The sequence below is a fragment of the Pavona decussata genome, unplaced genomic scaffold (assembly GCF_977016875.1).
Source record: "Pavona decussata unplaced genomic scaffold, jaPavDecu1.1 SCAFFOLD_131, whole genome shotgun sequence".
NCBI classification, from domain to species: domain Eukaryota; kingdom Metazoa; phylum Cnidaria; class Anthozoa; order Scleractinia; family Agariciidae; genus Pavona; species Pavona decussata.
In genome coordinates, this window is record NW_028145545.1 from 640,001 (window position 1) to 654,486 (window position 14,486).

The following is a 14,486-nucleotide window of genomic DNA, read 5'->3' on the forward strand; positions in this document are numbered from 1 at the left end:
CTGATCGCATATTGCGATCGATCGATAGCTGTGATGTGTTTCTCGATTTCTACTCTTCGTATGACTTCACCATCTGTTGTGGTGACACAAAAACTTACTGCGTGTTAACTGGGTGTAAATTCTGCTCTGATTCGTTTTATTTTTCGTCCAAACACACACACACAAACAAAAATAACTCAGGCGCCATGTTTTTTCTGCCCGTCCGAGGGCCTGGGAATCACAAAACATTGACTTCCTGTTTTCCGAGAAAGAGGTCACGCAACAGTTTCCGCTTCTCAGAATTCAGGACTGCTGTTGCCGCTCACAAATATTTGTAAAACATTTCGTCGTAGCCGTAAACGTTAAGCAAACTTGAGCCGCGATAATGGACGAATCCATTTTTGAAACACAAGGAACAGAGCCCATCTCGGCCGGAAGTCTCACATTTTGTGCAAAACAAGACCTTTACGATTCGTGCTCGTTATTTGCAGAAAGGGGCTTGTAAAAGCTCCACATGAACCTCGTCCCAGCCCACGGCTGTTCTGTCGTGAATTGTAATACCGTCGTGAATTGTAATACCTGTCGTGAATTGTAATAACACTCGTCAGGAATTGTAATACCTGTCGTGAATTGTAATAACAGTTGTCGTGAATTGTAATAACGTACCTATCGTGAATTGTAATAACCTGTTGTCGTAATTTGTAATAATCCGAGCTGTCGTAAATTGTAATACCACGTTGTCGTGATTTGTAATAAGTGTTTAGAACAAACAATTACAATGATGGTAAAGTAATGAAGACAGGCCAAACACGGCTCCTATTGGTCGAGATAGGAAGAATATGACCTTCAAAGCTAATCACTCCCATTGCTCTTACGAATACGTCTTTCAAAGATCTCCCTTTTCTGTACGAAAGTAGTGTAGATCTCTCTTATCAGAGGCTGATTTTCTATCAAGTGCCATTTACTCATGTGAATGGTTTTTAGGTAAAGCACAGAAGGGCGATATTCTACAACAAACGGCAAAATGTTTTTGCGCGTTTTTTGTTTATTTTGTAGGGCCGACATTCTTTCGCTGATATTGACCATCCGCGGGGTAACCTCTGTAGCGTAATCTCTGTTTGAATAGAGTAACGTTTTCTTCAAATGTTGTTTTTGAAGATTTTGTTCTAAGAAGTCTTCAAGGAACTGTAATTTACAACCGAGTGTCAAGTACACTCTGTTTTTTTTATAAGAACCTTTTTTTATAAGAACGTCGAGGCTGAGATTTACCAAAAATTTAAGAACGTATTAAGAACGTTCTTCAGGCTGAGAGTCGATTAAGAACATGCATTTTTATTTTGCTAATCTGTATATAAAATCAAGGTTTTGTATAACACTAACAATGGTGACACACATCTCGGTTTGTCATAATCAGCAGTTCTTGATACCATATCTCAGCAGGCAATGCACTTTGATAAGTTTCCTGGTCACGTCCGCATTGATTTACTGAAATACATGTAGTGTATACCATGTAATTTAAGAACATCTTAAGAACGTTTTCAGCCTCAAATCGCAAAAAAATATAAGAACGTTCAGCTGCAGCTCCAAAATTAGACGTTCTAAAAAAAAACAGAGTGTATGTAAGTGACTCTCATATGATGAGACAACACGCTTGCAGAGCATTTTAAAAAGAATGAGACTTCCTTGTCCAAATGTATTCATTCACCACTCAAGATCTCTTTCGTATTTTTAAAATACTTTGTTATGAAAAAGCGTATTTTTGTCGTATTTTAGAAAAGTCACGCAGCTAAAATACGGTCAGTGGAATAATTATTCCCAACCAAGAGTGCCTGACAAATTGTACTGTTCGGGTGTTAAAACCGGCGTTGTCTTGCTTCAATTTCAAAGCGTAAACATATGTTACAAAAGTAAGCTAGATTTTGTGTTACAATTTTTTAAAAAATACACATGGATCAAAATAAAGGTTGTTTTTTTTTTTGCGTCATTTTTGTTATTTTCTTTCGTAATTGTTTGTTCTTAAGACTTATTACAATCACGACAACGTGGTATTTCAATTTACGACAGCTCGGATTATTACAAATTACGACAACAGGTTATTACAATTCGCGATAGGTACGTTATTACAATTCACGACAACTGTTATTACAATTCACGACAGGTATTACAATTCACGACAAGTGTTATTACAATTCACGACAGGTATTACAATTCACGACGGTATTACAATTTACGACAGCACGGCCGTTCGCTTACTCAGTTTTGAGGCAAGATACTCAGTTAAGCCAGCCGGGAAGAACGGCTGAGCCGTTCCAAATTGAAGCAGCCGTTCTCAACTGGTTCAGACGCCGAACTTTTCATGTACTTAATTCAAGGTATTAGGTTCGGCTCATGAAAAGTTCGGCGTCTGAACCGGGCATATGGCCAGAAATATTTACCTAGAGATTATTATTGTATTTCTAACAGAGTTCGGTTCAGAAATTTTATCTATCGGTCTGACGGCTTAATGTTTAGTTTCGATTAAAATCCGTGAATATTAGGGAAATCGCGGAGCTCTGTGCGGCACGCAGCGTAAAGTGCCCACAAATTTTATTCCATACATTAGTGATTGGTGTTTGTGCTTTTGCGTTAAAATAGACTTGATCCTAAGTCAGGTCCCACTTTTGTGAAAATAGGCTTTAACAACATGGCGTCATGACGACCCCGAAACGTTGTTCAGGTTTTATCGTTTATTTTTACTTGTCTATGAACAACATGTACGTCACGTTGAATGCATTCTGGAGTTTAGGAGGAGATATTCTCAAAAAATAGTAACTCAGTCAAAATTTCACAGAAAACAAAAGTTAAACATTTAAATTGTTATTCACAAATGGAAGGTTAATGTGTAAAATATTCAAGCTGTTTTAGCAAGGAATGTCGTTTTGGCAGGGCCAGCAATGTATAAATAAATTGTAGTATCCCCAAAGGTAAATAAGGTAGTTTTGAGGACACCTTGTAAACAGTCGTCGCCAACAACGAAAAAAATCGCATTGAGCTCAGTAAATGTGATATTTGTTTATGGGACTGATAATGATTGATGTTCATAGAAAAAATCAGCGAAATCGGGGAAAAGCCGAATTTGCCTTATCCGTTCTAACGCGGACAGTCTGTTAATTGTTACTCGGAGTTTCATGCTTCTAGTGGAGCAATCATTAGGCAACTGACAACAATAACAGTTACATGAAAGATATACAAATTTGAAAATAGGGAACAATGCTTACTTGCGTGATGTGTCAAGATTCTATTCAGGGGCGTAGCCAGGATTTCTAGGAGGGGGGGTTCCAAATTGGCTTCAACGAAAGCGGTTGGTCTAAATTCCTTACATTACGTACGTACGTACAAGACTTTGGCGTTTACGCTACGCAAACAGAAGACGTCTTGGTTGCCGTTGAACGAACGTGTTTATCACTTCCTCCATATTTATGTCTCGGTGGCAATTGTTGTTCATCAACGCCAGCCCAGACCCTCGCTCGCTTGACATGGTCGACCTCAGGTATGTTTTTAACCTTCTTAGTGTACTGAATGAGTGCTCACATTCAGCTGACGTTATCGGCAACGTGCACAAAATGCCGATCAAGTTTTGGAAGTTAGGAAAGAACTCTCGATCGCATGCTGCGAGTGTCTGAACTGCACTGGTGGGAAAACCACCAGCTCGAACAACGACAGTGGATCGTCTACTAATTTTGCGGGCATTTCTGCTGTGCACACACGTGCATCTTGTTACACAGGAATCCCAGCTCTGCTCATGTCTCCGAAAATGCAAATGAAACGCAAATAGATACCATAATGACGTTCACTGTACTTATTGTAAGCATAGAACAAAACGAAGAATTTCAGGAATCGTGAGTTTATTACACTCTTACTGGGATAAAATCACTGTTAAAAATAAGGGGGGCTCCTTGACACGAGAGGGGGGGGGGGGTTCCGTGGGAACCCCTGGAACCCTCCCCTGGCTACGCCCCTGCTATTGGGCGGCAAAAGGGCAATGTAAAACGATCGGGTAAATTAAGTAAACGAGGTATTTAACAGGAACTTCTTAGAATCCTACACACATCGATGTCAGTTCATTTCTATGATTGAGCGTTGACATTTCCGGTTTGCAAATTATGAAATATTTCTCCCATATCGCACAGTCCAACCTATGTTTGTATCGTCTGCGGGGTGACGACCTCTGCTTTGTAGACAATGCTCCGGACATTACAATTTCCCTCAAGTGGACAAGAATTCTTTTTTCGGTAATTGCAGTTGTTTTCGCTTTCTTCGGATTGATTTGGTGATTTGCTCATTCGAGCTTTGTTGTGGCTGTAGCTCAGCTTAAGAGTGTTCCGGTTGAAGATCTTGCGCAGCGGGTTGGATTTAGGAAGTGCAGATCAATTAGTTGGCGGAAGCATTTACCGACTTTCGTTTCTACATTGTAAGTGAAAATTTCTTTCAATTTGAAACGACCAGATGTTGAGGTAACTTCCGACCAAAGCGAAACGTAATGATCACATGACAAGCGCAGCTCTTTGCGAACGGAGTTGAATAAAAAATCAAAAGCGAGGTAGATCGGACACAGCCGGACATCTCAAATTCAAGAAACGTTCAAGTGTACGAGTTACAACCTTTCTGAGACAAGCATTCAAGTGCTTTTGAAGTTCTACCTCATCGAGAAGCGTAATAGTTGTGCACATTTGAGCAAATGTCTTGCTGTGTGGTGCCGAGCGAAGGACCATCAACGACGGCTTTTTTATGCTGAACTGAATTCCTCGCAGACGCTTTAAAACACTTAAGGCAAGTCCAAGGGTACGAGGTACAACCTTACTGAGACAAGCATTCAGTGCAAGTTTTTAAACTTCAAGTTTATCGAGAAGCGTAAGAACTGTGCACGTTCGTGCAAATGTTTTGCTGAGTGGTGCTGAGCGACGGAAACGAACATTATGGCCGCCGCTCGTACGGATTTCATAGATGAACTTTTGTAACTGGAGTCCTTGTAAATGCGTAGAAACATAAAGGCAGCCATTAAGCTCTTCTTGAGAAATTTCTTCGATCGGTTTTAACCTCTTACCGCCAGGATTTGCAGGCCATCCTAAAAAATTTTTTATTGTTGTTGTGGTTATGTGATCTAAATCGTATAATCGTGCAAATTTTCTGATTTCAGAGATACGTACCATTAAATAGTGTCATACCGAGCTTTGTGGGTTTTATTGTTGTTATATTGAGATGGTATTGTCTGGTATTTCTTTCTCTTCTTCTTTTTTTTTTTTTTTTTTTTTTTTTTTCTCCATTTTCCGAAGAAACTTTCGCTTCCCGCCGAAACAAAAAAACTAGCTTACAGACACCTGGGGCAATCGTTTTCCAAATAAGGTCAAACTGCGGTATATGAGCTGATAACTGGGATTTAGTGAACCAATCAGAACGCTAGAAATGCATTATCCGAGGCTGCCAATTTAATAAATAAATATTTAACAATTGTTCTACGAGCGCGCGTTGGATATGAGATGGTAACTAGCCAACGAGGCGCGTAGCGCCAAGTTGGCTATAATCATCTCATAAATATCCAACAAGCGCGAGTGGAATAATTGTTTTATTAAAAACACCCCCAAGATTAGACACATCTTCCCGCATTTATTTTGTAAGAAAAAACCGGTTGTTGCAATATACAGATAATTTCCGGTTTAACTCATTTCATGACATGTTGTATCTCTATCAAAAACTGTCAAACCCTGCGCGCGTTGTTCTGAATGAATTATAAAACGCGACGATCAAAATGCATCAAGTTTGTCAAATTTACGCTGCTTGAATAAGTGAAAAAAAAAATTCTGTTAATGTTTACAAGACACAGTTCAACCCCTTCCGCTAAAATTGTTGTGAATTTACACATTGATGCAGTTGTAAAAGTTAAACTGGGAAGGAAAGCGATGCAGCCGTTGCTCGTGCGTAGTTTTTATGCATCCGTGGTAGATGAGCTTGTAGCCTCTAAGTCCAGCTGCTGTCCTGCTGTGTTTTCTTTGTCAGCTGAAGTGGCTTCGTGGCCATGAAGGAAAGAACTGAGCGTTTCCTACATCTTCTTTTGCTGGTCGAGGGAAGGTCGATCGTTTTAAGTGGTAGGACTTTATGGCCGGTGACTGATTCAATGTGCCTCGTCTCACAGTTGTTGTCAGAAAGGATGGTCACCGAAGTTGCCCTGAGGCAATGATTTGTAAGGTGAGGCTGGATCCCTGCTCGAGAGCTCATTAACTTAAACATCGAATCTAGAATGTTCACTCCAAGAGGCGAATTGCAGTACCACACTTTATCTTCGTCAGGCTTTTTCCCGTGAACGCTGAAGAAGGCAATCTAACTTAGGATTCAAGTGGAAGTATTTTTTTATGGTTTTCACCGGGCATTTGGCAGATTCTGGCACAGAAAATATTTTCGCGTCCGACTCATCTTCGGCATCGATAAGGCCACCTTAATGTTTTTTCGTCGCTTGCAACGAGCTGGGAAACTCTCTGTTGAGCTAAAAACACTCTTCTCCTTGTGGAGTAGCTCTGAGGGCAAGCATGGCAGGTTTCATATCTCGCTGATTTTCTCTGCCACGTCTTCCGAAGTATATGCCAAGGTAGAACCACGCTGTTCTTTGAAGCTGTGCTGGATCCATGGTGTCCGCCGGACCAAGTTCACCGCTTTGGAAGAGCTTCCCAACTTGCTGTTTCGAGATGGCGTTTTTATGCACAACACCACTAATTTTTCCAGATTTTTCTTAGTTCCTTGACAAATGCGTCTAAGATCATGTTTGCTTCGGTGAAAGCAGGGTCGGCAACGATAGAAAGCTGTTTGGAGTGTGGAGGCATGCGAAGATGCCAATGGCTGCACGAATTGCCTTTAAGGAAGATGACTTGTAAAATTGACCATTTTGTTTTCTTGCGGATGCATAAAAACTTTTTAGGCAAGCATTGAGTTTCTCTTTATTCATTTCTTCGATTGGTGTAACTCTAAATTTGTTCCCAGAAGTCAAAAGCCAGTCTGAAAAGGTTAGTATAATGTAACTAATTAACTTAATTAATTTGTAAATTGTCTCAACTTGCATTGTTTTGCTTCGCATTATTAAACTGTAAACACAGATGCTTAAATTGTCAAAATAAAGTTTTGAAGTTGCTACCTTGAAATATTTTCATGTCATACTTTGTGGCTCTCCGTGTGCTCCATGGTGTTGCCTTTTGTACCAGTTCAAGGGCTTCTTTTCCATTTAACTCCGGCGCGAAGTGATTTTTGCCGGCCGCCATTGTTTCTTGAGAGAAAACATTTTTAGCTCCCTTTTAATTTTAAGCTGACGCGTACACCTACCATATTTGTAGGTTATGGTATATTAGTTCGTATACCATGTTACTTAGTCAATGAAAAGTCTTAAATTGCATTATCCAATGATTCAGTTTTTAATTCATATAAATATAAGGCCGGTTCATACGTCGAACTTTATATGAGCCGAACCTAATCATTTGGTTTGGCGCATGTAAAGCTCGACGTATGAATCAGGTAGGATCGACAGATGTGTATTTGGGTCGACCCGCCGTTCTATTCGACTGCGCCAGTCGAATAGAACGGCAAAAGTTCGACTTCGATTCATACGTCGAACTTTTACATATGCCGAACCAAATGCATACGTTACGTATAAATTATATAAATTATATCTATCCCAGAGGTCTGCGCGTTCCATCGACTTGGCATGCGCAAAGGACTTCATTCTGAACAAGATGGCGGGAAAAGAGGAATGCGCTTGTTCTTCTTGTTTAGTCACAACTAAATATACTTGTCTGAAATGCGAAAGATTTAAAAGAAAAAGAATCTATTCTTGATGTGCACACGCACTTCAAACCGACAGAAACTTTCCAATACAGGCTATATCAAAGGCGAAGCGTCAAGACTTCTCAGAACAAAATCTTCAAAAACAACGTTTGAAGAAAACATTACTCTATTCAAACAGAGATTACGCTACAGAGGTTACTTCGATAACCTTATGGATAAAGCTCTCTCAGAAGTCAATTTCAGCGAAAATTTGTCGGCACTACAAAACAAGCAAAAAACGCGCAAAAACATTTTGCCGTTCGTTACGGAATATCGCCCTTCTGTGCCTAACCTAAATCCATTTAGATGAGTAAATGGCATTTGATAGAAAATCAGCCTTCTGGTAAGAACAGAAAAGGGAGATCTTTGATAGACGTACTCGTAAGAGCAAATTAGCATTGAAGGTCATATTCTTCCTATCTCGACCAATAGGAGCCGTGTTTGGCCTGTCGTCATAATTTTAATAATAATAATAATAATAATAATAATAATAATAATAATAATAATAATAATAATAATAATAATAATAATTTATTCACTTAATAACAATAAGAATAATTTATTCACTTAATATAGCGCTTTTTAACATTAAAATGATCAAAAGCGCTTTACATGATTTTAAAAATTTTATATAAAAATATAATAACTATAAAGAATTATAAGAAATATCAATTCAAACTAATGCTAAAATAAACAATTGACCACCCCCAATGCCATTTTACCAAGCAAGCCCATCCATGTCAGAATTCATCTTTCCCGCCATTTTGACTGATCTTGTTGAGAAAAAACAACAGCCGCTGACCACGAAAATCGACTTTCTCACTTTAGCTTTAAGTTCAACTTCAGTTAGGTTCGACGTCTGAATCCACTGCCGAACTTAATTATTTGGGTCGACCTTAATAGGTATTAGGTTCGGCTCATATAAAGTTCGACGTATGAACCGGGCCCAACTCGCCTAATGGAGAATGGGCTTCCGTTTTCAACGCTTTATTCAAGACATGACGCATTTCGGCATTTGCCTTCCCCAGGGGCCCTAACATGCAATTGTTGCAGAGTCTTAATTTGGCAATTGTGTGACGCAGTATAATGCATGTTGCTTAATTAGATGTTGCGTAGAATGTTTTGTAAACAATTAGTTTTTCTAATTAAGTTAAGAGTTTTACAACCTTTGTAACCTATGTTTTAAAAAATTTATATACCCAGAACTTTATCCAGTTCTTTTATTTAGTCCATACAGCTTAATGGAGTTTAATGTTCTTTGCCAGAAAATCTCTCTTTCTCGAAGTACTTCTTTCTTTTTGTCAGTCTCTAAATGATCTTTTCTATTTGCTCTATGATGGTAATGGTAATATTATTGTCAAAGTCGTGAGTTCGTGTGTTATGTAAAAAGTGTTCAGTGAGTTCGCAGCTACTCACTCCCTTTTTAATATGGTTTCTGTGATTGTTTGACCGTAGGTTAAATGCTGTTTCACTTTTGCCAATGTATTGAAGTTTGCAAATGTTGCACTCGATTATGTAAATGATCCATGACGAATGGCAGTCCACTGCATAAAATATGGTAAAAGTCTTGCTGGTAGGACTGCTGAAAGTTGTGGTCTAGTTAATCTTTTTGCACCAACTACACTTCGTTTTTTCACATGCTCTACACCCCTTTGGTATCAGATTGTGGGGTGTTTCACTTACAAATCTTGAACGCACAAGTCTGTCTCGTAGATTTTTTGGTCCTCAGTAGGCGACTAAAGGTGGTTTGTTGAATATGAGAGATAGCCTTTCTTTTGATTGGAGAAAGTTCCAATTTCGCTTAGCAATTTCTGCAATAAATGTGGTGTGGGGGTTGAATGTAGTGACCAGAGGAATTCGGTCCGTTGGTTCGCGTTCTTTGGTTTTTAAACATTCCTCTTGAGTCAATGTAAGCACTTTCTGCATTTCGTGGAGAACTTTGTGTTGTGCATAGCCATACGCTACAAAGAAATCCGAATATTCCATGATTCGTTTCTTCAATGTAACTGTTGAATGAATCTGTTAAATCAATGTATCTGTATATATTAAAAAAACGTCGTATATTATTGTATTTTTGCCTGAGTCAGTTACTCAGCTAAAGTCAAATGCTTTTCAAGCAATGATAAACTGTACGAGCGACTGATCAAGTTCTGTCTGACAGTACTGTTTTTTATTTTCTTTTTAGCGAAAGAAACTGAAGAGAAAAAACCAAGCTGTTCAGTGCAACACGGTACCAGCCCCCCTCGACTTGCTGTTCGGTTTCCAAAGATAAGTGATGTTCCAATGGTCATTAAACTTTGGTCGGATGTTGAACTACCGGTTGATGTTCTATTGTTGACTGTTGAGGAATGTGACCTCTTAAGCTGTTTTATCTTTCTCGATGACCCTTTCAAGAGTTATTCCAGCTTTTTTGATTGCGTCTACTTCGGATCAGTGGAAAGTAGTGACCAGGAAAAGCTGAAGATTGCATTAGTGAGATACCCCCGAGATTCTCCAGGTGCAGGAGGTTCTTTTATTATTTCCAAATTTGCCAGGATCCTGCGACCCAAAGCTGTGTTTTTTGTGGGTACCTGCCGTGGCTTAAAGTCTGTAAAATCCAAACTAGGAGACGTAGTTGTTTGTTCCACGTTAAGAACAACTGCATTCAAAATGCCCTTCAGTGGAGTTGTTGGCAGCGCCGTCAGACATGTGGCTGACAGGTGGATTGCTCCCTTGGAAAATCTCTACGAACGGGAGGTGAAAGTACATTACGGAGATATCCTGAGCCCACCACTAGCAGACAGATTTGGATGGTGCCATGAGGATATCATACAGGTCTACCCTGAAGCAATTGCTGTGGCGACGGAGGTCGAATGTAAGTTGCTATGATGCAGTTTCGTTTCTCGACGACAGTAAATTTTTGTACCTTTTTTTCTTTCTATTTCCCGTTTCTTTTTTCTAACTGTATGCGTCAGGCTTTGACAGATTGTGCTAGCACAATTTTTGGCATGATTTGCCATTGCGAGCATATTTTTATGATTTTTTTGTGGGCAAAGCATTGCTAGCCACAGCAGGATCGAAGGCATCAAAGTAATTTTTTGTGAACTTTACACTACACATGTAAATTGGGTTGCCACGGGAAGAGAAGCAGGATGTAAGATGGAAAGATTGACCATTGCTGTACTCAGATCCAAGACCACAACCAAGTTGGCGTCTTCCAGTGATGGTAGTTGATGTCGAACAGGATGAGAAAGTTACAGAAACAGATTTACACGATTATTGACTGTCATCTGTCTAAAACATAAAGACACAACTAGGGCCAGCACAGTGTTTACGCTTTGTGCCAGCATTGGCACAATTTTGAAAAACGAGAATGATTATTCTGCCATAAGTTTAGATAATTACGAGCAGTGCCAGTATCATAATATGCTTCTTTTACGAGCGCAATCAGTCAAAGCCTGGCTTCCGTTTATTGGAGAATTGCTATCGATTACAGTCACTTTGCAAAGAGCTGAGCGGGAAATGGATCTTTTTTTGTCATGGCACAAAAAGGAGTCACCAAAATTTGTCTAAACAACAAGGAATCTCCTAAAGGAACTCCTAAATGAACTGTCAACTTCCTCCTGACCGCAATAGAAACTTGGGAAATCGATTTCAAATCCTGAAGAAAACCCTATCTATTCTGTTAGCAACCATTTACAGCCCCTTCTGTAACCGTCAAAAGTACACGCAAGATACTCGTTCTCCAGTCAATGATACACCCCGTTCTGAAAATACTATCCCCACTCACGCTATGTTTGAAACAAACTTAGGTTCTTTCAATTCAAAGTATTTCATAACATTTCGTCACGGACAATGATCTGCTCTTCAAAATGGTTTCAATTTTGTGATTTGAATGTTATCTTTAATCTTGACACATGATTGGGCTATGCGATGTCGACAACTCAATGTCTACAATGAAATGACTGGCACCTTGTTCAGGCCAAGGTTCCTTTTATAATAAGTGTTCGTGTTTAAAGGTTTTGCCTCGCTCTCCCCTTTGCTTTGAATAGTAAATGGACTTCTCATTATTTTTCACAACGACATCGGATGACACAAGGATAACTTCACGCTCGCCATTTGTGTCTTGATTAGACATTTTGCTGGGGGCGTTACATGAGCTCTAGGAAAATATTCAACCATAGATGATAACAAACGGATGATATTATTCCCTCTCCCCCTCCCTGTCTCCTTCTCTCCCCTTTTCCCTTTTTCTCGATCTTCCTTTCTCCCTCCCTTTCTCTCCATGAGAGGCTGTGCGTCAAGCGTAATACACTGTTTTTCGCTTGGAGTTGCAGCGCCTGGTATGAACAAGGGGTTTTTGTGTGTTCTTTTTGCTATTGCATATTCTTTGCAGGATTCATGCTTCATAGATGTATTTTACGGTCTGTGTCAAAATTTATAAGCACTTGCTGAGCCACTGTTTTCTTATTTTAAAATCATAGGGCCAGTTATTAAACAGAGTCTAACTTAGGCCGCAGCTTAAGATAATCATTGGGCCTCCAAATCTGTTTATAAGCTAGTGTTTTATTTTAAGTAGATAAATAGTTTTTTTATGTTGGATGCAAACCTTCTTTTACCGTCAGCAACAGACATTGTTTTGATATGACTGTTGGCAAAATTAAAAATGGCTCAGAACCGTTTTGCTAAACACCGTCTAAACTGTCTTTTTTAAAGTGTCCCTGACTGAGAAAGTGGTCCAGATGTCGGAAGTAGGGGTCAACCGAATTTGATGAAACTTGCTGCAGAAGTTGGCCTTGGTGAGATATTCCAAACGCCATTTGGGTTTTGTTTTCCGACCTTTGGTTTAAAAGTTTCAGGGGGGGGGGGGGGGGGGTCCCATTTCGGGCCTCCGAATCAGTGAAAATCCTGTTTTTGAGGGGATATGTTTGTACTAGTATAAAAATAAACATATTAAACATACTGAATATTTTTCTGCATAGTGTTATTTTGCTACAAATACCCTTTCAGGTGGTATGTAAGGATTCAGCATTAAGGCATCTGACTGTGTGGGGCCTGGTACTAGTTTTGGCCAAATTTTAAAGAGAAAATTACCACCAAAAATTGCCAAAATTTAGCAGTTGATAATTTTTAACTGCCAACTTAGCTAAAACGGATTCTTCTGTCAGGAGTTACTCCAATGTACGTACAACCAAAATCAACTGTGAAAAAATTGGCTCGCTAAATTTAAGGGGCTTTAGCAAAGCATTTTAGAGTCACACCCTCACAAAATTTACATATTACCAAAAGCAACAATTTAACAATCATGGTAGCTTTATTTATATTTTAACATTTCAGTTTGCTTTGTTAATGCTTACTTTACTTACAAAGTCTGTGATAAGCAATAACTGTGTGATTAAAAACTACCTGGGACCCTTAAATTGCCTTAGAACTGGCAAATAGTACTCACAAAATCAACGTTCCTTCTACTTAAACGGGAATATTCGTACAAAACAACTAATTGGAACTCAAATAACTAAAAAGGCGGCATGATAGTTGTACTGACATTTCTCCCAAGCATAACCTTTCTTGCTTACCTTTAATTAACTGTGCTTATTCCAAGGTCCTTAGCAAGGAGGAAAATTAGTCCAAAGTAAATGCAAATAAACAGCTCCGGATCCATTCCTAAAAATCATGAAAAATGAATCATCCTGGGCCTAAAGCACTTTGGCTGATAGTCAGGTTAACTCAGTTTTTTGGACAATTAGATATTTAACAATAGTCTGATGCAATTTACAAGCTACTTACATGTAGTTGTTTTGAAGCACCGCAGCCTCTTATCGAATAGGCCTTATCACGGTTTTCGACGCCATTTTGACGAGTAGGCAAACAGGCTCGAAATAACAGTGTTTGTATGGAAATCCGATGTCAAATAATTTTCATAAAACATCGCTTCTGAAAAATTCATGAATTGGAAACTTTTAGCGCTAGGAAAAGGATTTTAAGAAAAAATTTGGAGGGATGTAGCTGTGCCAGAAAGCGTCCAGTCATGTTTTGAACTTTCCATACATTTCCCTGTATTTTTTTTTTTCCCGCGAGCTATTCGCTAACAGACAAATGTATGGAAAGTTCAAAACACGACTGGATGCTTTCTGTTACAGCTACATCCCTCCAATTGTTTTCTTAAAATCCTTTTCCTATTGCCAAAAGTTAGTTTCCAATCCATGAATTTTTCAGAAGCGATATTTTATGAAAATTATTTGACATCGGATTTCCATACAAACACTGTTATTTCGAGCCTGTTTGCCTACTCGTCAAAATGGCGTCGAAAACCGTGATAAGGCCTATTTAGTCAGGAGTACTCGTTGGAGGTGAATCATTATAAACATTTGGCGTAGGAAGTGTATATGATAGGCATATTTTCTCCAGGGATAAAACACACATCATTTTACTGGATTGCAATGCATAGAAGATGAGTCCAGGCATCACATGCTTACATCCTTGCCACTCTTTGGGCACCGCCATTTTAAACCGTGGCGCGGGGGTACTGGGTCGAGGGTAACCTTAGTGCCAGTCTTTTTGAAAGTGCTCACCCCACAAATGGCACCGACATACTTATTTATTCAATCTGCTAGAAACAAACCTAAGAATAGCTATGTCAGAGTACGAGGAAGTAGTTGCATGCCAATAATCCTATTACGCTAAAC

At 39.2% G+C, this 14,486-nt stretch overlaps 2 protein-coding genes and 1 pseudogene across 4 annotated transcripts in view; 1 reads left to right on the plus strand and 2 right to left on the minus strand.

The window, feature by feature from the left end:
- The window catches only part of LOC146468384 (uncharacterized), a 66,896-nt gene that overhangs the window by 24,106 nt on the left and 28,304 nt on the right, over positions 1–14,486 (plus strand). Inside the window, exon 2 of one of the 3 annotated variants that reach the window (XM_085124646.1) lies at positions 10,007–10,675. The exons of the other annotated variants lie outside the window; for them this stretch is intronic. Within the exon in view, the coding sequence (XP_084980772.1) occupies positions 10,007–10,675 (669 nt within the window). The remainder of the gene's footprint in view (positions 1–10,006; positions 10,676–14,486) is intronic. 3 annotated transcript variants of the gene reach the window in all.
- The window catches only part of LOC146468385 (mediator of RNA polymerase II transcription subunit 14-like), a 91,645-nt gene that overhangs the window by 10,409 nt on the left and 66,750 nt on the right, over positions 1–14,486 (minus strand). The gene's annotated exons all lie outside the window — the stretch shown is intronic.
- LOC146468388 (uncharacterized) lies at positions 9,029–9,816 on the minus strand (annotated as a pseudogene).